Source organism: Anopheles coluzzii, chromosome 3 (genome assembly GCF_943734685.1).
Source record: "Anopheles coluzzii chromosome 3, AcolN3, whole genome shotgun sequence".
In the NCBI taxonomy this organism is placed as follows: Eukaryota; Metazoa; Arthropoda; class Insecta; order Diptera; family Culicidae; genus Anopheles; species Anopheles coluzzii.
Window position 1 is genome coordinate 73,183,783 of NC_064671.1, and position 27,713 is coordinate 73,211,495.

Consider the following 27,713-nt stretch of genomic DNA (forward strand, 5'->3'; position numbering starts at 1 on the left):
CGTCCCTTTGCTGGTGTGCATCATCAGTCCACCACAAATGGGCTGTGGCATTGTTGTCTTTTCCCGCCCCCGTTTGATAATTCCGTTTCTTTTCCCCATTCGGCAATTCACATTCATTTTCCTCTTCACATGCTACTTTATTACAGCTTCATACACGCACGCTTGTATATTGTTTTATTTTTGTTGTATGCACTTTGCTGCCTGATCCTGTTTTGTTTTGTTTTTAGCGTGTGATACTACTACTGCTTTTTTGTTTTATTTCTACACTAATTATTTGTTTTTTTTTTTTGCAGCTTTCTTTTTAAACTTATCATTGTATGTATTGATACGCCCTATATGCTTCAACACCCATTAATCCCTGTCTTTCGGACCCAGTTCAGCTCGACCGAAAGCATACCTCTTTCCCTCACCCCGTTTTCTCCGACTGCGCGCTACCGACAAGCACTGCCACATTCTCGCTCTTCTTATTCCGCAGATGAAACAAAAAAACTGAGAAATACAGCAACATTAATAATTTTAACTAATTTAAAACAAATGTACACATCTACTAAACTAATTCAAATGAAAAAAAAATAAACAAACACACACGCGCGCACGCACCCTCCGTTGGCCACAATAATCGTGTGTTCGCGTGCTTTCTTCCACCTGCTACAGAAACGATGCCGCACGTGTTTTCCCACCATTCTGTCGTTGTTGTAACTGGCGTAACCATTAGTGCTATTATTTTGGGAACTGAAACGTACGAACACACATCCACACACCGATCTACAATCACCATCGCGCGTTGCTGTAACGAATCTATAGCATCTAGCTCACCCTTCCAAAATAGTGGACAATATTAGCTAACAGACGACGCGTCTTGTTTATGGCAATGGCTGTGGGCTGTGCCCACAGAGCAACACGCACGCCCTGGCTCTCGAAACCAGCATTGACAACAGCCTCGAAAAGCGCTTACACCACGCTTTACATCAATGCCATTGCTTCGCCTAAGTTTGCCTTTTTTGCACACAATTACCTTCCCAACAGGAACAGGGGCGTTTGTACCTACTTCCTCTCCACGTGGCAGGGACACATTTTTAACAACTTTTTGTTTTGCCAAAGGTACCAAGCGTTTTGCTTACCAACGCTTGTGATTACCGCGGGTTAGAATAAATGGTGGGGTTTGTTTTTTAGGACATGGGAGCTCGGAAGCTACGCTTCGCATGGGGGTTTTGCTAATAAAATGATGCGCAATCTCTTTGCGCTTGCCTACTCACTGATCAACATGGTTTCACTTTCACTATATATATATAATATGTATGTTTGTGTGTGTGTGTCTGTATATATAATATGTTCTATAAATCACTAGTTACGCTAGGGTGAGAAGAGTGAACGCAACTATATCGCACGACGCATGCCGCAGTCAAGCGCTGACTGAGTTGAGTGTGAGGAGACGGTGTTGGTACGCTCACAGTTGCAGTCCAACGGATCCTTTCTGCGCAAAATTTGCAATGCGGCGAGTAACGGTGTGAACGGTTTGCTCAGCAACATGAGTGCACCATCCATACTGGACACAAAAACACGTGCGCGCGCGCGCCGGTGCGATTCTAGTGTAAGGTAGTGTCGGTTCGTTTCTTCGTCTCGGCGCCCTTTCTTTCTATGCGAAACCGCAAACAGGCGGAACGCTCCCGCGCTTACTGCGCCTCGCGGCAGGCGACGGCCGCCACCAGGGCTGCGCCGCGACCGGAACCGTCCTCCGACAGCATCAGGTCGAAGGAAATGTGCGGCTTGACGAACTGTCGGATCTTTTGCACCATCAGATCGTGGAACTTGGGATGGAAACGATACACGGAACCGTCCACGCCGACCTACAAAGTAAGGCAAAACAATTTGTAAGATAAATCATCGATCTCTCCCCACCGTGCTCCTTCCCTGCACTTACCGTCACGCTCGGTTCGTCCATTTTGTTGATCAGTGCCGCAATGCCGGCGGACACGAGATGGGCCGCCCGGCTCGAGACGCACTCGCAGATGTAGCGCACGTTCGCACAGTCCTCGTCGGTCGCGTGCTCCAGCCCGAGCTCCTCCAGCACCTCCCGGCAGTTGTAGTAGGTGCCCGGTTTGTCCGACTCGATTTCCGACACGTACTTCGTGAAGAACTGGCCGCGCTTGAAGAGAATGTCCGACCCGACGCCACCGAACAGCAGGCCCGCCTTCGTGAACCGCACTATCGCCAGACGGGCCAGCTCGCCCATATACATGCCCGAGATCATCTTCTCCTGCCTGTGACACACGCGATAAGGAGGATGTTGTTAACAAGGCTCCGAAAAAAAAACCGATCGCCCGAACTAGTTGCCTATACTTACAGCTGCCGGCCCGGGTTTATACTGTGCTGATCGATCTCGCGATCGTACTCGGTGCGGACAAAGTCGAGCGCACCGTCGTCGCCGAACGCGCCCCACTCGGTGTTGATCATCACGTGCTGCTTAATGTTCGGGCCCGATTTGGGCCCATCGAAAAGATCGCAGTTTTCCACTCGCTCGACGTAGCACGCGTTGCTGCCCGTACCTTTACAGCGTCGGTGAGCAGGTTGAACACGAAACAAGAAAATCATTGTTAGATAAGTTTAATAAGTAATTAGAAATGAAAAAATTGGATAGTAAACTTCATGCAGGAATAACAAAAACAGAACACAACAGAAAAATGGAAGAGTTGAAAAAGAATAATAGGTAAAGTGGACAATAATAAAGGACAGATGTAAGAAAATACAAAAAAGATGAGTAATTAAGAAGAACAAGATGAAAAATAAGACACATGAACAGAATAAAAAAGCAAGAAGGAAAAACAAACAAACAAAAGAGTAAAACAGTTAGAAAACTACAAAGCATCAAGGAAGAGCCATTATATATTAGTAAATTTAAAAAAAGAAGAGAATTTGGTTTTTGTGTGTTGATTCAAAAAGAAAAAGAAAATGTAATATTGTTTGGAAAACCATCACCACTTAGTAAGGGGGTCCTGTACACCGCGTACCGAACAGAAACTACCCAATATTTCCGAAAAACCAATTCAGTTGTTGTTCGCCAATGCTCCACAATAAAACCACCAAATATCAACCAATTGTGTTAAGAACAAATCAATACCAAGACAGCCAATTTGTTCCTTTTGCTCCTTATGCTAAGTAGTAGTAGTAGTACGGCACACACACACCAGAACAAGACGTTACACACACGCACGTACGGATCATCTTACACGCAGACTACATACCGACGATCAGTCCTATTCTGCAGTTGTGATTCTTCCACGCACAGGACATCAGTGTGCCGGTCGTATCGTTCAGGATGGCACAGATATCAATTTGTACGTCCTAGTTGTTTGTACACACGATTTCGGGAAGAGAGTGGACCGGAACACCGAAAAAAGGGGTATGGGTACAGTAGGTATGGCGGAAATGCATCCACCCAAGCATCAGCATCATCATCATCATCAGCAGACGTGCACGTGTTTGTGGTGTAACAGGCAAGATATTGGAAGGTGTATGAAGGTGTGATCGATGCATCAATGTCGGGCATTTCGAAAATCATGTATCGGTGTGCATGTGTTGTTCAAAGTTCAGGCATTGATGTCAGTGTATCGTGATGAGTTTGTGTGATGAGCGAAAAGTAAAGAAAGAAATAAGGATAAACACGTTAATATAGCGAACATACTCGATGGTGTGCATCGTCGATGATAGTGGTGTAAAGAGTAGGTCATCAGTTGATGAAATATGATGTATTACACATAATCGAAGACTTCCCTTTAATGGGATTTTACATTCCAGAAGATATTGTGTTAAGATCATTAAAGATCATCAAAGATACAAGATCTTCGGACTTTCTGAAGATCGACGACCATGAATTCTTGATGCGGTAACATAGAGACGGTTCATTTATGTGTTTCTAGATTCATTTCTTCATTCTTGCTCAGGCATATCATGCACCGCAAATCGCAAATTCAAAAACCGATCGTAAATCCTGAGCGGGATAGAAAAGTCGCAAACAAGTTCCTCACGGTTGGTCCCTCGGAAGGTTGGTGCATTAAACTCTTATCAACTTCGCCGCTTTGCTCGCTAATAAACTAATCCACTATCATTGACAGTATCAGTCGATTGTCTCAAACAGCTCGCTATCAATTACTGTCATAAAAATAGGCGAATAGTGGTCATTAAAGATCCTACACACGGGTAGAGTACCGGCGATAAAAGGTGCACCGTTGCGATATCGCACCATAAACAAAGTTATTACTGTGCTGAACAACTTCAATTTCCTGTTATGATATAGAGCGCTTAATCAATAATGAACTCTCTTTTAAGCCAAAATCAAAGAACAACATCGAGTTTGGGTGCTAAAATGAATAAAAAGTACTTCTTGAAGGTATTTAGAAGAAGAATGCATTTTTATGTACCATACATCTCGATGCTAGTGTGTGTGTGGAAAAGTTTAGCAGCTTCAGCATTCCTTAAATAAAACTACCGTGCAGCATGGACAAGAGACAAGACTAAAAATACGCATCAGATCAAAAATAGCTGAACATAATTGTTCATTTCCCGTACTGGCTGCGGTACAACATAGCACCGAAGGCAACGATGTCGGTGCCGGAGCGACGGTTTCCGGATGATGATGGTAGCAGAAAAGGACCCGGCGATGTTCCATTATCATACGACAGAGTAAAAAGTGTATATGTTTGTGTGTGTGTGTGTGTGTATGAAAGAAAAAACGAATACAAAGAAACGATAAGAAAATTAACAGTTAAAGAACTTGCTGATAAGTATCAGGCTCTTGCTAGCAATACCAACGGAATGGGAAAGTTTTGAAGAACATAAATAGAGTACAAAACGGAAAACGTAGGAAGATAACGGCAGAAGATGGGGGGTTTTAGAATTTATGTACACTGTGCCACTTTGCTGCCGGATGGTACGGATCCCAAACGGCAACAAAGCACACCAAATGGATTGCATAAAGAACCCAATCCGGATATCGGTGGCTTACCAATGATCACGCCGATTTTGCAATCGCGATTACTGTGCGCGCACGACATCAGCGTTCCGGTCGAATCGTTTAGAATTGCCATCACCGCTATGTTTACGTCCTACGCACGCGATAATGGTGTAGTGGTTGTTGTTGTTGTTGTTGTTGTTGTTTGGCCAATCAGTGAGGGGGAGTTGGGGATGAATATCAGTTCAGTGAGTGAGTGAGTGTGATTTCGTGAACATTATATTGTCATAACACTGGAAAATTTGGGTCGTTTGGACCGTCGTCAAACAGGAAACAATTGGACATAATTTCCCAGAATGACAAAACGATCACAGTCAAAAACAAAGTACAAGTCCGTTGAAGGTGCTTCTCACATAATTTTGGTAGAGCCACACCGCAGCTCTTGACAGTAGCAGATGATGAAGGTATTAAGATAGCCTCTGGTAGAGCCAAAGACTGTCAAGACGACACACTTACCCCGCGTCTGGCGATCGCATCCTTCAGCAGCTGCACGACGTCCTCGCCGACGACACCGGAACAGTTGAAACCTTTCGTCCACCGGGCAAGAATACCTTTGGTGAGGCCCAGCTGCGTTAGCGGGAATGAGAATGTGAATCCTAGCGGCAAACGTTCCTCGTACACGGAGTGTTCCTGGTTTGAGAGACGGCAATATAAAAAAAATACCCGGAAGATATTAGTTACTGATAGCAGCATTACTGCATCATTACTGCAAAACTTTTTTAATCCTAGAAGATTCGTGATAGTGTTCTGCGATGACTGGTGATAGCGTCTATCGTTCCTAATTTTGACACTTATTGTGATGCTTGTCCGAGTCATCGTGATCCTGTGTCGAATGTGTCGAAGCTGTAAACCATTCATGTTCAAAGAAATTCACCGACATTGCGCACCGGGAAACAGATCTCAAGCTAACGACAAGCAGATAAGATTGGAACTTCATTATCTGACACCAAAGTGTTCAGGAATTTTGGTACTAAAAGATAAAAACCAATCATTTCTATTACGTTGCTCTAAACTATAGCTCCTGCCATTGCTTGTTACTTCTTATCGGACATGGCTATCGTTTGCGCTTAACGGAAGTTTAAAGATACGAACACAGCTATACATTGTTGAAACTGTGTACTTCTGCTTTGACAAACAACTTCTTTTAAAGCATTGGTTCCGCGGAATTCTTCGTACAGCACTCTTTTCACAGACATCAATGTGCCTAGCGACTATTAAAACCGTATTTAACACATCGTACAATCATGTTTATCACACGAATTCTGGATCAGGTTAAGATCTGAGCTGTTTGGAAGGAATTCGAGCGCCTCAGCCAAAATAGTAAGAAACCCTTAATACGATAATGTCTTCAAACCTCATCCAATCTTATGAATCTTTCCTCTTCCTACTCTAAAACGCTCTCTGACAGGCGTTGGCGATCACTTGGAGATATCACTGATCTAAACTACGGTTCCTCTACTCACCTTCATAAAGTTGGCTAAACATTCGGCAATATGGTCGAAGAGCTGCGTCCCACTGCCGAGCATAATGCTCTGTGGAATGGCATATATCTTCGACAGCATCTCGAAGTCATTCTCGTCCTTCAGGTGAATCAGCAGCACCCGGAAGTTGGTGCCGCCAAGATCCAGGGCCAAGAATTTACCCTTCTCTGGAAAGAGGGCGAAAAAAACACACTCACACGAGTTAGCTTCCACTGCACTTCCTGAACAGTAGTAAGCTAACAGACGACCCCACTACCTTTCCCATTTGGCAGGTCCTGTACGTAGGTGATGAAACATTTGACGTCCGCTTCGGCGTGCGTCTCTTTGCTCAGCCCCCGGTTGATTTCCTTGATCACCCGTCGCATAATCTCCTCGATCTGTTTGTCTGTGAGGATGAGCTCCTTGCATTGTTCACGGATCTGGAACGGAAAGTAACGAAGAACAAAAAAAAAGGATAAATATTAATGAAAATCTGCGCCACAAATCACACCATCCATCTAACATCGGCACAACATCGAGCAAATAATTCAGCGAGATCATAAAAAGCTACACAACACAGCGACACTTTGAGGTAAAGAGACTAGCTACATGTACGGAGGCACCAGTAGCTCCGCCGTTGCTCGGGCAGGATCGACACGATGAGGATCGTCTTCCCCAAAAGACGCCGCACAGATTTGAGATCGTGTTTCGCACCTTCTCGCTACTGCAGGTCGTGGCACCACCGTCCCTATTCATTGCGAAGATACTTTGAAGCTGTAACGGAGGACGACCAGGATGCGACCGGTGCACAGGGAGACACGGTACTCTACTGATAGTAGCAGGCTCGGGCAGCTTCGCGCTAGAGCGTGTCGGGCTAAACGCAATCCACTTCCTCTGCCTGCGAGAGGTGTGCGAGGGCCCGGTGATAATCGTGCGATTAGTTTGGCGTGAGGGCGAGTGTGCGCGCGCACGCGTTCCATCCCCTGCATCAATGAATGGCGCCCGCACTATCGCCCGATCCCAGCCGTCCGTAACGCAGCAGAGTGTGGCGGGGGAATTTTGTTCGACCTTTCGTTATGAACCGTCAACAAGGTGCTCCGTCATCCCGTGAGTGTCAATATTGACGGTGGTGGATGCTGATACCGTTGCTTGCAAAGAGTACGGTGGCTCCAGCAAACTATTCCGAGCAAGCGGAAGCAAATGTATTAGAAATGATTTAACAGAAAAACAATCTTCTCCATGTCTGTTTCGAAAAATTTCACCAATAATCGAAGCGCAAACTATTCTAATTGCCCGCCCAACACGGCGAGATACGGCATCGATACGGACAAGGTTAAGGCGTAGTATCCGATCATGTAGAAAGGGAGGACTTACAGTTGTTTAGACTCCAATGCAGCGGTGTGTGTGGGTTAGTAGGTTGTTTACAAGATTGCACCGTTCACCGTAGCGCACCGCACCCCCGATCCTTGACGCAGCGTCCAGCAGTGTCAGTTACCACCAAACCAGAGAGCGATTCTGGTGATGGCGGTGGTGGTGGTGGTTTTGCAAACAACCTATCAACCCGACACACTCACGTGGGCCCGTCCCACGGCAGCACGATCGTTAGTGTGGACAATCAAGTGGCGAAAGGGGACCACACCACCAGTACCATTTCGCTGCCATTCCGGTGACAAGTTCCGACAGGTCCAGGGATTTATAATACCCCACTGCACATCTCGTGCAATCAAAACCTTGAGCAAGAGGCTCTGTATTTAGAAGCCAGGATCATAAATCGTGTGGGGCTTGGGGCAAAAGTGCGCTGCCCCATTAATTCCGCGGAACTGGACCTACAGACTTATCAGTGCAAAATGATACCAACAAAGGGCCATGTTTAAAGTGTGCAGCAATTAATGGTGCAGCACTGTGTTTGTCGATTGCACCTCTCAGATTGCGGATTGTTTTTGCATCGTCATTTGTGCTTCTGTTTTTGTTATTTTGCACGCAAAGCAACGAGGAAGTGGAATGGCACATTGATGCAGTTGCATAACAGGGTCTTCTGTTTTGGATTGCTTGGATCGTCTGCTTTGGATTCTTAACTAAATATCCCACAATGTTGATCCCACAGGCAGCTAAAACCAACACAAAGTGGAACTCCTATCAACCGTCTGATAGATACAGTGGGTGCTATTACATTTTGATTATTATGTCATAATTCGAAAGCATTTAAATAAAAACAATGTTTCAAGCATACACGTCCCAGCTGTCATCTAAGCATCTCTATCCTCTGCTCTCTCTCTCTCTTCTGCACCTTTCTCTCTACAAATCAAACTAAAAGCATCAACCGAACACACACAGACACGGTTGATTTTTCGATGTGTTGTTTGCTTTTGGTTTCGTTTCGGAGGGGGGCTATAATTAGAAATCAATTACTAGCGCGACTCATCGACGATTTATCTCTCACTCTTTCTCACTTCGACGCGCCATTTCTATTCCTCATCGAAGCAAAATGCGCCCAAACCCTCAATGTCCCTCTCAAGTGTCCCCCAATGCTTCGAATTACAAGTTGGCGCACCCGACACAAACACACACACACACACACACACACACACAGAAGCCAAATCGATGCAACACACTTGCCGGCGAAACCTTTTATATGTGCGGTTTTGGTTTCATCCTGCCGGGAGATAGGGAGATGATTCGTACTCCATCATTCCATTTTTGCTTTTTAGCCGTTGCCGGAAAGCCTCAACCCCCCCCCCCCCCCCCCCCCGTGATCGACCGGAACAAAAACAGGAGGAAAAACCCGCTCCACAGTAGATAGGAATCTACGCAGTTCGTAGGAGCGTTTGGCCGTTCGGCACCAAACAAAACCATCACCTCTCCGCACAACTGTTGGTGCGGACAGAAATAAATAACAAAATGCGCACGGATGTGTTACTGTATCGGACTACAGAGCAGAAACAAAAAAAAAACAATTGTAAGTAGAAAACATGGGAGACATGAATTGGGAAAGGGGAGAAAGAGACAGGGGGACAGAGAGAGAGAGAGAGAGAGAGAGAGAGAGAGAGAGAGAGAGAGAGAGAGAGAGAGAGAGAAAGTGTTAACGATTATCTTCCTCTAGCGAGAGCAACGCGTGTGACACACCAGGCACCTCCATCGTGTACGTCAATGCCGAGTTCATGCTGCTGACGTCCGCGCGGGCCTGACACGGGGCGCATTCTTGTGCTTTACTTTACTTACAAAGTGAAGGGTTTTAATCATTTGCAGCGAGCTTACACAAAATTGTATGAAAATAAAACTTTCAATAATCACACTTCGGTCAACCTAAATGGGGTTTGTTTTGAAGGTGTTTTTGCTTTTTTTACCCGATTTTTTCTCTGTTTACACTAAAAGCCATCACCGGCTTCTCTCTCTCTCTCTTACACACACTCTCTTCTGCATGGTTGCCGGTATGTGTTTTCTCAAACACCATCGACCGCCAAGGTTAGTAAAGGTCACCGGGCGGAACGAGCGATGCACACAAGCACCACACAGACACGAAACATATTTCGGCAAAAGCATTTTACGGCCAACCGCTTCGCGAGCCGGCACTGTCTGTGTGTCTATTCTTCCCCCCGCAGCTTCCAACCTATGATTGACGAGATCGGTTTCGGACGTAAGGCGCTACTATGTATGTCGCGCAACACACTATTTACCTTGGTGAAGCTATCTTTGATGACACCCATTTCGAGACGGCGCACAACAACAAACTTAGTAGCTCATACACTGGGGAGTTGGGACGAAGGACGAAGTGGCGGCAATGGCGGTTAAAAGGATCTTAGTTTTGGCGTCGATTGATCAAGAAAGAGGAATTCTTTCTTTCGTCCTACTACGAGCCAAAGTGTCACTTCTCAGACCGTTTGTAGATGTTTACCGTGATGGGACGGTACAAATGCACACTGTTATCAGCTGGACGGGGTGTTTTTTTTCACAACACACACACACCGCAAACACCTTTCTCTATCTTCAATGTGACACTATTTCGTGCTTGCTAATTTTAAAAAAAAACACAGAAACAAACGAACTTTATTCAGTACATTTTCAAACTTTCAAAACAAAGCCTTTTTCCACGCAATCACATAGCCTGCTTTAATTGCTTTCCACGCTCAAACGCTCCTTCCAACTGTCAATGCTGACACGCACCGTGTACTGATGTTGGTTTTGAATGCGTGCGTGCGTGCGTTCGTGTGCGTTTGTCAAGGTAGTGCGCGAACGACTGTCACCGGCTACACTTTGTGGCCGACCGTTTTGCGGACCCACTCGGGCTTACTGCCGATCACGCCGCAATAATCACGCGTGACGACGATCGGCTGTGAGTGCACAGTGACACACACACACAATCAGCAAAACATCGCGAACGATCGGTAACATGACGCGTCATGGTGAAGGGAACGAAGGAAAGGATGCTGCTGCGGTGGGGAGGGGGATGTTTATTTTCGTTCTCAAAACGATCGACTACTGGTGTTGACGCAGCGATGGGGACAAGCAGTGATAATGGCGGGCGAACAAGAGTGCTAAGGTACACTCTCACTCCCCCCCCCCCCACTTCTCCTTCACGCGCAAAGCAATCGTTCTCTCACGTGCTTCCTCCTTTCTAACGGGTCGCGCCTTTCGAGCGGACGTCAAACGACGGCGCTCGCTGTTTGCTCTACCTTCTCTCTAAACCTCTTGACTGTTCCAGGTGCCCCCACAGTGTCCCTCTATCGGCACTCCCCTCCCTCAACCAATATTTGAGGGCTGAGATAATGTGTCTGGACAACTCAGCATATGATTAATGGTAAACGGATCGATTTAACAAGAACAAAACCCTGAATGAAGGTAAGCTGCAGACACTGAACTGTCCACTGAAATATTGTACCCTCCCCCCCCCCCCCCCCCCCCTCGATTCACCGTCTGCTGACGCGATCTAGCGAAACCAGCAGAACCCGATGGCAAATGGCCACCAAAAATAACCGGCACTCGTGATCGGCACTCGTCAGTGCCGCCGCCGTCGTTGCCGTTGTTGCCCGCACAGGTTGGTGTTTTGATGCTTTTTTGTGACCGTTTGTCCGTAACTACCGGGATGTTTGTGTGTCGGTGGGGGTTTTTTTTTTGTTCAGTTAGGGAATCACACCAAAAATCCGCAAACGACGCACAACAACAACTAAAAATCACGCCCGTTGACCACTGCTTAATCATTCGAACAACCTTCGGACGAAGAAGGGCGACGAAGTCGCGGTTATTGCCACCGGCGGCCACCCGTTTGGGGGTTTGGTTTACCTTCATGTTCATTGTTTTTTTTTTCTGTGTTTTTTTTTTATATTGCCATTTATTTTCGTTTTCGACTACGGCTTTTACGATTTTGAAGAAGAGAAGTTAAGGTGGGCATTTTTTGTGTGAAGGAAACCCTACCGCCCCCTTTTTGAAACCAATTAAAAGTTCTAAGTTGTGCAACGGGGGTCATTTTTAATCATTTAACACTAAACATTTAACGCTAAACACAGCTCCACCTGCTTTTTTTTTATAGAAAGCTTCTAAAACTTTTACTACACACTTATAACACAACGAAATCGATTGCTTGGTAAACACCTTCTGTGCGAATACAATCGAATACACCACACAAACTCGCAAACAACCGAACGCACAGAGTAAGAAAACAGCTAACCGAGAACGAAGGTGATTGCGGCGTGGCCAATCCGTCCGAGTGGCGTTACGACACTGACTGAAAGGATGCGGGCGATCGGGCGACCGTGTGGTCGACGTTTTTTTTTTTTTTTCGGCCGATACATTTTCCGAACCACTCGCGAAGCAGGGGAGGCTCGCACACAACGCATCGCTGCAGAAGAAAACCAGTGTGCAGCGACAAGTTTTTGGTGAAAGAAACGACACAAGAAGCGTTTCCCCCGCCACGTTATCGGTATCTGTTCACGATGTGAAAAAAGACAGATTGGGGCAAAGAGTTTAGTATATGGCGGCAAGGGGTAATGTGGCCATTTTTTGGATAGTATCTATATTATTAAAGATTTAATGATTGTCAGTTATGTGTATCATAGAGCTAACTTTGGAGGAAGTAACTGACATCCAAATAACAAAACAGTAAATTTAAATCTCAACAATAGGATCACATTGCCCAAAATGACATTTTATAACCGCTGTCAATATAATACAATATAAAAAAACTTTGAAAAAAAAAAAGCTTTGCTCAAGGTCTCATAACGCATTAAAGGCGATATCAGTGATGCATATACAAATATTTTTATTTTTTGATTAAATATTGTTAACCTCACAAAATAGTTGACTAATTTAAAGATTTTGAGAAAGGCTTCAATTAAAAGCAGATCAATAAAAAATTCGGTATGAAGCAGACCATTTGTTTAAAAAATATAACGAAAAACAGGGAAAATGTTAAGAAAAAATAGATAACATATACATCAAACAAAGACTTAATGTTTTGCTGAATTGAAACTGGTATAAAATATACTGCATGAAGGAGAGCATACTAAAAATATAAAAATATTCATAAAAATAGTAAAAATATATAAAAATAAAAAAAACATTAAAATAATAATAAACAAAAGGCTTTTGTTGTTGTTGTAATGATACAACCAATCAGGCCGTCTTTACGAGAAATAAAAAAAGACTGTTGCAAAATGCTAAAAAACTAATGCAGATAAACAGTTACATCTCTAAACTGTTTTTAAACAAAAGTGAAACATATTTAAAAAAATACAAATAAACAATAAAACAACAAATAAAATGTAAAAAATAGGAAAATAAATACATACACAAAAAAAATAAAATACGACCGATGCCGTAATGCCGCTTACAATAAATAAAATATTATTAATATTTAAATAAAGAATATATCCATAAATATTAATAAAAACAAATAAATTTAATAAACCAACATGATTATAATAAAATGGCAGCCTTATCAACGCCTTAATAAGGCCAGCATGTGGTGGTGACCATATAGCCCCATTGTACCATACGATGCTTGGGGAATGGATTTGGTCACTTATTAAATCCCACATTTTAAGTTCCTAACATTTACGAGACTACCTAATTGACCAGCCAGTTGAAGTAATAGATCTTACTAACAACAAATCGATACTATTAATATAAACCCAAGGCAATATAACTCCAACATACAGCTCCCAAAGATCAGTACGGTATCGAACATAACAGTCCTTAGATGTAGTGGTGCAAACTGTGAAAAACGAGAAACGATACAACTAACTGTGTACGTATGTACGTTTGTGGATCTGGTCCAGAGTAAATAAGAAAAATGTGTCTGCTACGGGGCACAGACTAACACAGCGAGTGCCACCTACAGCGTACAGACATTGCCAGAAGTGTGTACCACCAATTCTCTCCCACCTCCAGGACCGTCTCGGTCCCATGCGGACGGGTGATGATCGGTCGATAAATCTCTTCAAAGGTTTCCATACCATTCACACACATTCCAGATGCAGTGCGAGGGCCACACTGGTGACTTCCCACGCAGTTAGCGGTACAGGCGCCACAGCCTAAGGTGGTCCTACCACATTCCAGCCCGAAACGAAACCGGCTCCAGGGTCGGAAAGACCCCTCCTCCAAGTGGACACCGACACGAGCGTCTGGTGTTGATTAGTATCGGTGAATAGAAAAGGAAAGGCTGGAAGCAGTATTAGCATAATCATAGATAACGGCTAAGATGGATTGCTCTGCGCTCTTGAATGGGCAAGAATAGTTGGACGAACGCCCGGAAGAGAACAGCTTCTTCAAAGAAACTATAAAGCCTACGCATCTCTGATACCTCTCTCCCCCGTCCGGCGTAGGAATGTCCGCCCGGCGGAAGAAAATTTTAAAAATATCAGAAACCGGCCCACTCAAATCCTCTTCGGACGAGCCCCCATCGAGCATCGGGGACGCAGTAGGTTGGCCGTTGATTGGGTAGTAGCGTAGCGAAATGGCGCGCCCATCCGTGGGCCGAGGCCTCTGCTCCAACGCAGCAGCAGCAGCACCACCCCGTATTCAAGTGCAGCACACATCGAGCGATTACCGCTCAAGAGCACCCCCTCGGCCAGCCGTTACGGACGGGCGCTTCCTCGTGCATCGGATTAAAAGAGATTAAAAATAGAAAGGCATCGAGGAGCACAACCATCATCGGTGCCTGTACAGCGCCGTGGCATTCGTTCAAAGTACAGGCTGCAGCACAATGCACCGGAGGACCCTCCCAGATCAATATACGGTTTAACACACGGAGATTATTTTCTCAAAACTAGTGACTTCTCCGTCGCGAGCAACGTCACGAGCGGACGAACGTCAAACGGATGAAAGCAAAAACATCTGTCATAAGCATCCCCGTGGTCGATTGGGTTTGGGCACGAGGGAAGGTGTATGGGTATGGGCAGAGGGTTGTTTTTTGTGTGCCCCACAGTGTGGGACGTGTAATGTAATCGCGTTACGGCCCCCGGTGTTTGTGTGTGAGTGTGTGCCATCGTCATCGAAAATGAAGGCAGTTCTGTACCGTCAACCCCATCGATGTATGGTTGTGTTTCGCCACGGTGTTGTTTTACCCCGTGCCCCGTTATGCATGTGACGCACAGTCACACGTGAATGTAGAACGTTGTTTTTGTGCTAAGAACAGAAAAAAATGAATGCATAAACCTGCCTACAACAGCTTGTGACGCAGTGTTAATGCGTTGTGCTTTAAATGCACTATTAATCTGTAGTAATCGTTTGATTCACGTTCACTAACACATTTTTTCCCAGATTATTAGTCATTCCTTCAACTAGATACTATTTCCTTCATTTCACTATTTTTGACCTAGAAGTATACTTTTATCGTGAAGATTGAATAAAACGGCCAATCGCGCAGGCTCGATCATTCGCACACCAATCAATCACAATTAAGACCGACGATGTGATCAACGAATCACGACCTACATCGGTGAAGGATAGTTCGTTGACCATAAGTCGCGTGGGCTCGGAAAAGAGCAAAGCAAAGGCAGAACAAATTACACTAGCAAAATAGGAAGGGAACACACAAACACACACACACACGCGAGAGCTGCTCTGAATTAGCGAAAGAATCATAATTGTTTCGAAGCGTAAATCAACACCAGAGGATCAGTTGCAGGCAAAACAAGAACGCTTTATTTAAAGATCAAAAACTCTTCCGTATAATGTACAAAATGTTTGGAAGTAACCACTAATGTACTAAAGATTAGACAAGCAATTTGATTACAGAAACAAAATACTTCATTCTGTAGTGACGTTAGGGTTAAAATACTAAATTACAGTAGAACATCGATTATCCGGGCAGCTCGGGACCGGGCGGGTGCCGGTTAATCGATTTCCACGGATAATGGTCCAAGAAATGTCAAATTCATATAATTTATTTTAAATTCACTGGTTTTACTAGAAATTAACATTAAAATAATCGCTTGATCACTAGTAGAATATTTTTTGATTCAATAACAATAGACTAAAAATAGTCTTTTATCGAAAATGAAGTTAAAATATATCACTAGATACTAGATTGCTGCACAACAAATGTTTTTGCTACAAATGGTTCATCACAGAAAATGTTCGCCACGACAGACCAACTTTCAAGTTCATGTGCACGGTTAAACCGCCCGCCGGTTAATCCGTCCCCGGAAAATCGATGTTCTACTGTAGTATCCAAGGACGTGAGCGCCATCTATTGGAAAAATAGAAGCAACAAGTACACATGATCTACAGGTATTAAATACGATCATTTCCACGTATTGATAAAATACTCTGTTTACATAATACAATTTTCAAAAATTTGTAAAAGATATAAATAAATTATAATCTATACAAAAAATAGACTTGTATCTTTGAAAGAGTAAGAGCATGACAATTTAAACCGTAAAATAAAAGTAAAAGTCACTGCATTAATCAATCAATCAATGACACGTCGGCATCGGACACGCCACAAAATAAGATCCCTTAATTAGAAAATAAAACACCCTTCACCTACTAACAGAACAAGACTTCCGGTGCAGTAAACCGCCCTCCTCCATTAGGTGAGCAGATGACGAACGCGACCAAGACGCGCAATAGATTGTGCGGTAGTGCCTGTCAGCGCCAGTGCAACAAGTATCCAAGTATCTCCGTGACATTGAAATGAATGAACGTAAAATTGCACCAGTGCGATTTCTCTCTCTCTCTCTCTGTATCGTTGCTTTTACCTCTACCACCCCAAAACCACCAATGTGGTGCAGTGCGTGGGGTGATGCCGGGCAGCGGTATCGGTATGAAAACCCTTCATCGAATGCGGTTTGCGACGTGCCGAACGTCACATAACGACCCGCCACCGTGTACTGGTAGTGTGTCGTGTTATTACTCAGCGTTACTCACTGCGCGTTACTATTAAAAACGTGACGGTTGAATTGCAGTATGATCAAACGCACACACACACACCCCTTTTGCCGCCCAAAACGAACTGTCAGCATAGGCAGGGCAATCTCGGCATTTCAAAAATAAAAAGGCGGGCGATGTGTAAACACTGCTCCAAATGGCAACAGAACGTAGTGGAGGCGCAACAATGTTGGTGTGTGAACTTTGCTCCACAAGGTGCATCAGTCTCGCAAAGCAATAAAGGCGGGGGAAAGGGGGAAAAATAAACATACGCAACGGCGTGGTGTTTTGGTCAGCATTCGCCCGCCCAAAACCAATTCATCGTTTGCGTTTAGGCAATGAGCGAACGCAGTTAAAAAAATCAGCCAAACAAATGCATACACACACACAACCCATCAATCGATTATTTTGTTATTGTTTTTTGCTCTCTTTTTTCTTTAAAAAGCTAGTTGGTCATCTTTTCAAGGCGTTTTTTTTGTGTGCTTTCGTAAGCAGAAGCATTATCTTCGGCAAGGCACAAAACTAGGCCAAGCAACTGACCCAGTTTCCTGGGCAGGGAGATTCATTACAGCACAGGATAGGAGCAAACTAGAATTTGAATCACAGTAAGCTGTGTCTCTTTCGTGGTGCCGTGGTAACGTGCGCGGTCCATATACAACGCAGGTCGTGGGATCAAGTCTTATCTGGACAGAAGCTTTTATTGAGATGTGGCTTAAAACCTTTAAACCCATTTTATTTGACTAAAATAAGTAGATAAGGTTTTTGGATTACATTCAAAAGTTTCAGGGGGTCATCGATGAATTACGCCAAACGCCCAAATCTTCACTGATTCGAATGTTTGACCACTTCTCCTTGATGTAATAAAACCCATAGAATACCTTTATGGAGTTCCCTTGTCCCCGTACGCGCGTTACGTAGTTTAAAGATGGTCCTCAATGTGTACAACTCCATAGAAAATATGACTTATCGAATTATTAAACATTCTTCTCGAAGAACCCCGATCAAACGTCACCCCAATCTATTTTCATTCCATTACTCAGCAGAGCGAATCCGCATTCCCCGTCGATAATGCTTCAACGCCAATCTCGCTCATGATTAAGTTAATCACACTCTAATGCGATAACATTAAACATTGTTCAATTAAAGTGAGCACACTTTTACAGTCCGCGTATCGTCTCGCGCAGGTAAAAAATCGATCTTAAATTCGCCGCCACCAGCAAATCGTAGACAAGCCCACCCCTTCCTAGTATGATGTCCTGCTGACTTCACTCCCCCATTCGCTGAAGGACGCCCGGTTATACGACTACGCGGAATTGAACCGTCCACCTAACCACGGACGTACCTTCCATGCGCGAGCAGTAAAGGGGTTTCCGCTCACCGGTCGTGTTTGCAGAAGAAAAAAAAAGCCCAACCATACTTCCGGACCCTAGCTGGGTCCGGCGAAGGGATGCAACGGTTCGGAACGACCTTCTCTACAAACCCCCCCGCGGCGGTGCTATCGAAGGCAACAATCGTGCTCGGGTCAGTGCACCGAGGGTCTCCGGCGTGCAGGCCTAACTGTCAGGTGGCGTGTCAACTTTAAGGTGTTGCAAGCTCAAACCACACAAAAAAATGCTCACATTTGCTCGATTGCCACGAACGGCTACTTTTCGACAATCCCACCAGTGGAATTGAGCACAGACACAGCGCGCGCTGCTCGATTTCGCGTGGCCCAAAAGATCACAACACACAGATCGCTCAATACGATCGCGCGCCGCTCACTCTCCCGTGCGCAGCTTTAATTTATTAAGCAACAATTCCGCCATGCGTGGTGGAGCCCCGCAATCAAAACCGCACACGGCAAAACCGGTGAACCGGTTTCGGGCGGAACGGTACGAAAAATAACAGCGAAGCCAAATCAACTGTACCAGCGAGAAGAAATCATCGCCACCACGAATCCGGCGCAAAGCAGCGGTATAGATTTTGCCCCCGAAGGCAGGCCTGATAAGCGAAGGTCAAACCTTCTTGTTTCGGGGGTTTCTTTTTGACTTTTTTTTTGTTTTCCTCTGTCCTTTAGGAGCCCGCAAACGCCGCAACGAAAGTGAAACGCAAACTGATCGGACTGAGCCCAGCCTACAACGTGGAGCATGATTGTTCTCGATCATGGCTGGTTTTTGACACCGATTTCATCTGCAAGAGCGTGTTAATGATGTTTTTTTTAAAGGGGTGGAAATAAGTTTAAACGAAACCTTGTTTAACCATCGAAACACGCGAGAAACTACGTGTAGCGTATGAATATAGGCGAATTGAGTTGCTTATATTGACATTTAGATGGCGTAAGTCGAGAGCGGCCGAATAGTGCAGACAGCAGCGTGGAGCGCAACTACCACAACGGTACTTGGATCAAATCGCGACTATTCACTATCTTTACAGCACTTTATAATTCATGTACGATGGCGAACTTTGTAATTATGATGCAAAATTTAAAAGTTTTAACTGTGTTTGTTACACAAAACCAAGGTAACTAGATAGGGTACAGGTGGGAAAGGACAATGACTCTGACTTTGTTGATGCTGATGAAATGAGTTGACTGGTGTGAGGAAATGAAATGGTTGCTAAGGGGACAATCTTTGACCCCTTTGACCCTTGTATACTTTCCAACTGCCAAAAGCAGATTAGTCAAAATACTCAGAACGAATTAAGGTATTTACTAAGAGTCCAATTCAAAGTGTAAATGATATCCAACTCTTTCAATAGGATTAGGGTAAAATAGGCAAGACGACTAAGATATTGGCTGACATTATCAAGAAAAGTTAAATGAAGTATTGGAATGATCCTCAATCATAAATTGACTCCCTGCTCTCTGCTGCTATGTGAGCTCAGACAACGATTTTATACATGGTAACCCGGGTAACAATTTCAAAGATTCACCTAATCTAACAGTGACATTTGACACTTTGAGTGTTTTAGTTATGACCTATGACATTGTTATAACTTACATTTGCTCCACAAAAAAAACTTTGCCTTGTATCGCGTGGAATAGAAGTTCTTATCTGGAATAATTTAATTTAACCCAGCATTTAGTGCAATGGATGGATAAATGATCCACCAATACTACACCAGCCATCCGATGATGCAATCCCGTGCACGTATTTCTACTCCCCCGCTAGTGATTCATGAATGGAATGCCCCTAAAGCTGACATGCGTACTCCGGGCTCCAGGCCGTTCAATAATAATGCCAATAGGTTTCGCTTTCGAGAAAAATACACTCGTGCAGTGAAATGCACTGAAATCGAAGCCGTTCCAAGGGGATAAACTCTCCACGCGGTATAATTAACGCATTAAAAATCCACTGCATCCAACTGTATCTAAATGAAGCAAAGAATGTTTAATTTGCTGATGTAATCAATGACGGAGCGTTAAGGTACGGCAGAGGAAAATTCTAACCGGCCTCCACCCACTTGATTAGAAGGAAAGGAAAAACACCAAACCCACATATACACATACACATACAGAGAGGAACACATTCGTCAGTTCCCATTTTCAAGGTGTCCTTCAGTGAAACCCACCAAGGTCAGTGACGTCTCCTTGCTAGGCACAGGGTTGGTTGGTTGGTTGGTTCTGCGTTTGCCCGTTCGTTCTTTAAGGACTCTCCCACCGTGCCGCCCTTTCCCGTTTGCTGGAGTAGCAGCACCTGTGAACTGTCATGTGTCACTGGCTTGTGCTGTTACCTAACACTGTCTCGATACTTTCTCTCCTATGTGTGTTGTTGTCTATGTTGTACATCACCTTTAGGGCGCAATATTATCAAGTTGTGGAGTTGGGAGTTTTCCAGGCCCCAAAAGGGATGTTGCCCCCCCCCATACTTACTTCCTTGCTGACACGATCCACGTGCAGTCCCATGAACGGTTTCACCAAATCCATGCTGGGACAGTGTTCGGGCCGGACAGCTTTGCTAAGCGATGCCGATGTTACGACCGATAATGTGTGTGCCTGCAGGTCGCGCCTTACTATCGCCGTACTTCCAGTCAGATCTTCTCGACTGGACGGATTTGTCTTGCGAGGCTGCTTGCTTTCTTTCTTTCCCTTTTAATGCTCACTTGTCACACACACACACACACACGCATACACACTCCAAGGGCAGGGCAGCGAGATAAGGGACCGTTGAAGAATCTGGCTCGTGCCTTGCACCACACTTTTACAACACTTTTACCAATCGCGCAAACCCCACACGTGGCTCGGATGGTTTAACTTTTGGTTTTCCTCTTCAAAATTTTTTTGAAGGAATTTCACACAACGCACAGATCAACGAACTGTATAAAGATGTAATTAGAGAATGTGTTAGAAAAGATGGGCATGATTTTGAATTGGGTCGTACCATGTGCTCCTGTGGCCACGCTACAATTTTGCAAACGTTTGCAAAATACCGATCGCACACACACACACACACATACACACATGAACAACAACACTTTGCGACCTATGCAAATTAGGAGCAATTGAAATGTAAGTGAAATGAAGGGGGAAAGAAGGGAAAGACCAGAAGCCGCCCGCGAAAGGGTGATGAAACGAGCAGCAGAGACGTCACAAATAATTTCGTGCGTGGCACATCAACCAACTTGAACGAGAGATTGAGAGGGAGCGAGCGAGTGAGTTCCATTATCGGTCTAATTTTGGAAGGGGGAGTGGGGGGGTTAAGAAGGGAGAAAGGGGTCCTATAATCCGCTTGCCGGGTGTTGCTCCGTTGCGATCGTTACCGGAGCCACAATTTCACAACAATAAAGGTAATAAGAGGAGTCAGTTGTGCACTGCGAATCCTCGAAATAACACACTTTTCTTAATTTCTCATTGTGCATGCAGTTATCACTTGCATTTCACTGATTACAGCTTTTCTAATGTGTTGGTTACATTGTCACCTGTCATAAAGGCTTTTCGTTTTCACACTTCAAGCCCCATATGACAGATGCGAACCATTGCGGTCTGGATAGTAGTAGGCGCTGAGAATCCTGCTCCCTTGTTTTTTTTCAATCCACCGTGTCACAGTGCAGCGTGTCACGAAGCGATGTTTGCTCGCGTACACGCGTGCACACCAAAACACACACGCTGAAAATTCACCAAACGCACTTGTCAGAGTTGGAGAGCGTGCCGAGACCGATCCAGATCCAGTCCAGGTTCGCTGCGCCTTACAGTTACACGGTCGTTGCGTATCGTACCCTTAGACCCGGTGTGCGGTTTCGTTCAAAAACAACTCGCCGTGGCGCGGACAGACGGGCGAATATATGTTTTTACGGGAAAAATTCGTCCAGCACTAAGAGACTGCGTAAGGTCACCTTGGCCGCGGCCCCTGGAGCTGCTCGCTTGCACATTGATTCCGGCCCGCTAGTGCGAAGGGGATGGACGTAACCTAATGACAGTGTGCTAGGGAGCTCTGTGTGTGTGTGAACGTGTTTGAACGTGTTCCAAAGGCAGGCGTCTGTGACGATGGTGTTAGTATTGTAAAGACAAGACTGCTCACGCACACAAACGCACCCACAGAAACACGTTTGAATGGAAAGAGACCGCGTGTGCGCTGGTGATGGGTACTCCGAAGCTCTCGGACCGATTGTGGAACCAGCTATAGTCCAGCTAGGCTCCGATTCCGATGTTGAAAGTGAATTGCCAACTCTACCAGGCAATACCTATAATTGTCCGGAATCTTTTGGAATCATCTGAAACCTGGAAACGTTCTGAATCGTCCTGAATCGTCCTGAAGCGTCGTAGAAACTGCTCCGATTTCTCCTCCGAAGCAAGATCCATAAAGTACTACATGTCCTGTGTAGGTCCGTCTAGTTAAATTTGATAGTTTGCGCGAACAAGGTGCTTCTCAGCACCAAGTTTTCGTCAACAATTTCGCTTCTTACGTCAATTTCTATATAAATATCCATTGATAATGGCGATCAAATCGGAGCCATAAACCCACCTGTAGACTATCTGGTCAAAATGAAATTAATCGCATAACAGTTAGTAAAACAGATGCCAGGTTTATAGTCATAGCCTTTTTTATCTTTTACAGGAACGTGCCATCTGGACCATCTGATCGCTCCATACACTTTTAGAGGTATGGTTAATGGCCCAAGACAAACATCCTCCAATGTAGTCTATATTACATTGGACGTTATAAAACTCTTGTCGATTTGGTAGAAAGTATCCCAAGTATCACAAAATCAACATGCTTTTTTATGGTCTGTTGAGAAGACTTTAAAAATGTATTGGTTGCTGAATCGTATCATCGACGAACTGACAAACTAATGGAATCGTAACATTTGGAGTCGCATTTGCTAACAAAACTGAATACAAAATAATCCCACCTTAATCTGAAGTCATCTTTACGGGCCAAACACGTGTCCAGATTTGGAAATAAATACGAAACCGTTCTACAATGGCGTTGCTTTCGGTTTCGAACGATTCCGCACGATTCCTTCGATTCGGAATCAGCTCCACAATTTTGTCTATTTTGTCCAACTCTACTGTGCGCCACATGGAACATGTGCCAATGTGCGTCAAAAGCAATGAAAGAATTTCAAACTGTGTATGTGTGTGTGTGTGTGTGTAAGTACGATAATACACAATATCTCACAAACACACACACAAAGAAAGCGCGAAGAGATATCAGGTTTCAAACACATTTCTAATCGCTTTATGACAGCCGCACTAACACACCGACAATGCTCAAGTGACACGCTGCATAAACAACGTCAAACACGCACACGGTGGCACGGGAGAGCGCACCGAATTGCGTTGGAAAGTGAAATGCTAATTGTGCTAGCACTTGTACAGCTCGGTGTGCCTCTGGGTGCGATATAACCCCCACGCGGTGTTTACTTAACGGCACTGTTTCAGCGGCACGCAATGCCAGCCTTAAGACATTGCCTTCTAATGTCGTTCTTTCTAACGCAAGAGGGGAAAGACACAAAAACCTTCTCCCTTCTGCTTCCATTAGCCCCTCCCCAGCTGTATTTAGCCTTTCTATATCGAGGAATTCCGTGTTGCACCCTTTCCAAAGAGAAAAAAACCCCATCCTAAGGTACGCAACAGACCCAGCACGCACACATCGAACCGTGCGCAGTACCGCTGCGCGCAGACGCAACGAATGACACACCTCCAAAACAGGGGTAGTGTGACGTCACGAGCAGAGTGGGGAACATGTAATCCGGTTTTTTGGCACCTTTCTGCTCCCCTTCGCGGTTGGGTCGTGGGGAGGGTAACCTTTAAGGACATTTGGGTTTTTATTTTGTAAAATGAATGCAATTTTTAAACTGTAGAAAATTACCGGCAGAACCATCCCCACTCCAAGTAAGAGTGGTATTTCTCATCAATGCAAAAGATGGACCTCTATAGGGATCGAATAAAATTCGGCGTCGAATTGCATCATTTTGTTGCAATGCTTGCATACACATGGTTCGGTGCAGTTTGAATTTTCCAATTGAAAGATATCAATTGTATCATTAGTTTTGAAGGTTAGACACGATTACTCCAAAAATTTACTATATTTTTTTTAAAATCGAGCATATAACAAATTACGCAAAAAAAAAGAAAATTATTTCATTTTCAGGTAGGCCTTCGTACTGTGGTGCATCAGGCTTAACATTTTAGCTTGTATCATATTTAGGGCTGTAAAATGATTAAAAAGATTAAAAACCCTAAAAATCATTTATACTGTCAAGGGAACCTTTACTCTCAGCATTAAGCCGTACAAAGATGAGAATAAATTAATACTTATAATAGTGCAATTGCATCAGTAATGTTGCAAATGTGCAACAAAACCCACCTTCACTTCATCATGACACTTCTTTCTTCCTTCTCTTTCTTTGTGCAACACACACTCGTGCAACACACATACAGAATAACGATCATGCCAGAACCGTAGTAATATAAAATGACTGTTATTAATTAAGACACATTTATAAATCACAACATTAAAGGTAATTAACAACCTTAACCAAATAATATTTATTCGGAAATGGTTGAGCTCTATCCTGTTGTTGGGAGAATTGAACGACGGAAGGCCTTAACAGCAGCCTAAGACGTCTGCCATTGGACCACGCGGTAGGTCTGCGGTAAGGTATGTTAGAACTGAATCATATTAATACTAGATTTAGGACTAACAGATTAGATTTCTGGGAACAACTAATTGTTTGAATCTTTTCATAATCACTTTGTCGTTAAATCAATGTTTTTGCAATAGATGTTATGACTCAGAGGATATATAAACCAAAAGAACAAACAATCCTAACCTCAAACGATCTTCAATGCTTTTCAAGTACCTTCCACTTAGCCGCACTTGGCAAAATCCTACCGCAAATCGTGCAAAGACACACAAAAAAAACGAAACGCTTCACGTGATGACATTGCTGCATGATGTGTGTAATTTAGTTAGCCCTTTTGCTAACAAGCACAGCCGTCGATGGCAGCGCCCCCTAAGAGCGCTTATCACACCCAGGTCCCGTAAAATCCCCCGATAATTGGTGTCGCTTAATCGTTTTATTTACTACACATCCGGGATCGATTGGCGTAACTTACAGTGCGCCGCGCCGGCGGTAGTAAAAGGATCCCTTGCCCTATTTGCGCAAAGGATTGCGGCTGCGCGTGCGGCGTTTGTCTTTAATCAAGCAGGGGTTATTGTGCTTAATATTTTGCACTTTGGTGCGCGGTGCACACTTCGTAGGTGTCATCCCCGTTATTGCGATCATAAATAACACTCCCCAAGGAAGAGGAAATTGTCTTACAATGGTGCAGATAAGATGGACATCAACTGAAATGCGTAGAATCATCCGAAACAATGGATTTTTAAACGTAAGCTCAGCGAAACTATACTGCCTCTGCCGGATGTGAAGTAGATTCGGTAAATAGTTAAACAAGATTAGCCCATGAATTGAAGCGATTCGATTGTTCCCGGTCCCGGCTAGTGCGTACTGTTTTGCACTATCGCACTTTTCTCATCGTTCCCAAGGTTTCCCCAGAGTTTTATGATCGACTTGTCACCATTTATTGGTGATAGCAAACATGTTTTGCTCTTAACTATCTAACCCCTTTCTCTCTCTCCCATTCCCACCTATTCATTATAAGGGTTTGTTTGATAAGGGAAAAGAAAGGGGGAAAAACGTTTACAAATAGCACGATCGCTTACAACCCCTTTCGCAAAATGACGCTCCGGTTTCCTGTGCGGATACTTATCAGCTGTCGATAAGCAATCTTGGGTACCCGGTTACTGCCCCGTCAGCGGCTGGACGTATCTGCGAAGCACGACCGGTCTACCGAGACACACCCACCCACCCATTCCAGTTTTTTTTTTACATAGGTCCGGTTTTTCGGGCAATCCCCAATGCCATTTGTTGCCACTTACCTCCTCGAGGACTTCCATTTCCGACATGCAGATGACCTTCGGCTGGGTAGAATGTGGAGGAGCGGCAACACTTTCCAATCGGTTCGTTCGTTCTCTCCTATCCTATATCGTGGAAAACGAACCACTTTTCCTCTCCTCCGCGCAGGCTCTCGTCGTCTAGGGCTTTCTGCTTGCTGGGGTTGGGTAATTATGTAAGCCTTCAACTTTGTACACACCCGCACACACACACACAAACACTACACTGTTCGCACGCGAATGCACCCCGACACTGGCGACTGGCCTTTAACGAAACCGTTCCCCCTCCGTTCCACTCCCAACAGTAGGCGCGCGTAGGTGGTGGTGGGCCCTTGACTATTTTTACCCGATCGCCACTTTTCCTCACACAACTTTCCAAAGCCCGTCTTCTAGCGCAATTCTATGTTGTTGTATTCGTACCGGCACCACCGTCGGTGACCAGACGTTACGCGACGAGTTACAGTGTTTTGTTTTTCTTTTTTCTTCTGTTCCCTCAAATCGGCCAGACGGTTTGGACGGGGCGGAATCGAGGTTCTTTCGAGCTCGATCGATCGATCGGTGTGCGCCCGGCTGGTGTTTGCGAGTGATCGGCGATATTTCTGATTACATAAAATCACTATCACTGTGACATTGAAGCAATGGGGACGAGAGCATTGGCACTGGCAGCAAGAGAGAATTCATCCAGAACGCTTACGGTGAGCGCGGATCGAGTGCACCGGAACAACACCGTGCAACGATTTATGTAACGCTTCACGGTATCACAAGAAGTTAACTTTTTTTTGTTGAAGATCTTATTCTTTCTCGCTTTAAATTACAAACAAACTGGTGAAGTGATGCTAGCAAAAGAGTAGCAATTAGTGCAATTTTTTTTGCTTACACAAAACAACTCTGTTTCTCACGCAAGGAAAAGTGATCTTGAAGGACGGCGGATACACAGTGATGTTACACAATCGATATTTTTTTTTTCCTTGCAACCTTCTGAGGTAATCGTAGATGACTTCCCCGGAGATGCTAGAAAGACACTAATTAGCACCGAATCTTTAGAACACTCACAATCTGTAGGACACTTTTTTGACCAAACTTCTCCAAAAACACCAACACAGCACACTCTTCCGAAGATATCGACGATAACCAGCACGACCACGACACTACGACGACGATCGTACCCCGATGACGGACAGTTTCGACTGAGCCAGTCCGGGGTTGGAAAACGATCGGATGCGCAAACTAAATGGCCAATGGTCGTTAGTTGAAAAAACGGCACCCTTCTGGCCCTCTACTACCCCATGTACCGTGCTGCTCGTGCCGAAGATTTGCACGATCGCGGTCATAGGCAAAGGCGGCGCGTCAGAGTTCGCTTCGCAAGGTGGTGCCTAGTAGTAGTAGCAGTAGTGGTAGTAGTAGTCACATTGATTAGGGGGTTTTCGGGTGGATGATGTTAGTAAGCGTAGAAATTAACGGTTGGCTCACATACACACACACACAAACACTCATTTCACA

The 27,713-nt window shown here is 44.7% G+C and overlaps 1 protein-coding gene and 1 long non-coding RNA gene across 12 annotated transcripts; one reads left to right on the plus strand and one right to left on the minus strand.

Annotated features, from left to right (window-relative positions):
* Window positions 1–132: 132 nt before the first annotated feature.
* Window positions 133–26,912, minus strand: LOC120960075 (hexokinase type 2). 11 transcript variants are annotated; one of them, XM_049610278.1, is made up of 9 exons: window positions 22,147–22,239; window positions 20,687–21,129; window positions 6,746–6,908; window positions 6,472–6,656; window positions 5,465–5,638; window positions 3,243–3,342; window positions 2,345–2,546; window positions 1,922–2,261; window positions 133–1,847 (listed from the first exon to the last, which is right to left on the minus strand). In XM_049610278.1, exons 2-9 carry the CDS (start codon window positions 20,738–20,740, stop codon window positions 1,674–1,676), a joined length of 1,392 nt encoding a protein of 463 aa, XP_049466235.1. In that variant the 5' UTR covers window positions 20,741–21,129; window positions 22,147–22,239; the 3' UTR covers window positions 133–1,673. The 11 variants fall into 11 exon arrangements, with proteins under 11 accessions (XP_049466235.1, XP_049466232.1, XP_040239946.1 ...); XM_049610275.1 differs by lacking the exon at window positions 22,147–22,239 and adding an exon at window positions 22,030–22,140; XM_040384012.2 differs by lacking the exons at window positions 3,243–3,342; window positions 22,147–22,239 and adding exons at window positions 5,003–5,102; window positions 21,941–22,127.
* On the plus strand, window positions 22,407–23,298 carry LOC120960077 (uncharacterized). The gene is made up of 2 exons (XR_005752288.2): window positions 22,407–22,635; window positions 22,869–23,298. It is a non-coding gene; the product is annotated as an uncharacterized LOC120960077 (long non-coding RNA).
* Window positions 26,913–27,713: the final 801 nt, after the last annotated feature.

Coding starts and splice junctions, on each gene's coding strand:
- LOC120960075 (XM_049610278.1), bottom strand. CDS start 20,740: ATGGATTTGGTGAAACCGTTCATGGGACTGCACGTGGATCGTGTCAGC. Junction 6,657..6,745: donor GGACCTGCCAAATGGGAAAG/GTAGTGGGGTCG, acceptor CCCTCTTTCCAG/AGAAGGGTAAATTCTTGGCC. Junction 5,639..6,471: donor GTTTAGCCAACTTTATGAAG/GTGAGTAGAGGA, acceptor CTCTCAAACCAG/GAACACTCCGTGTACGAGGA.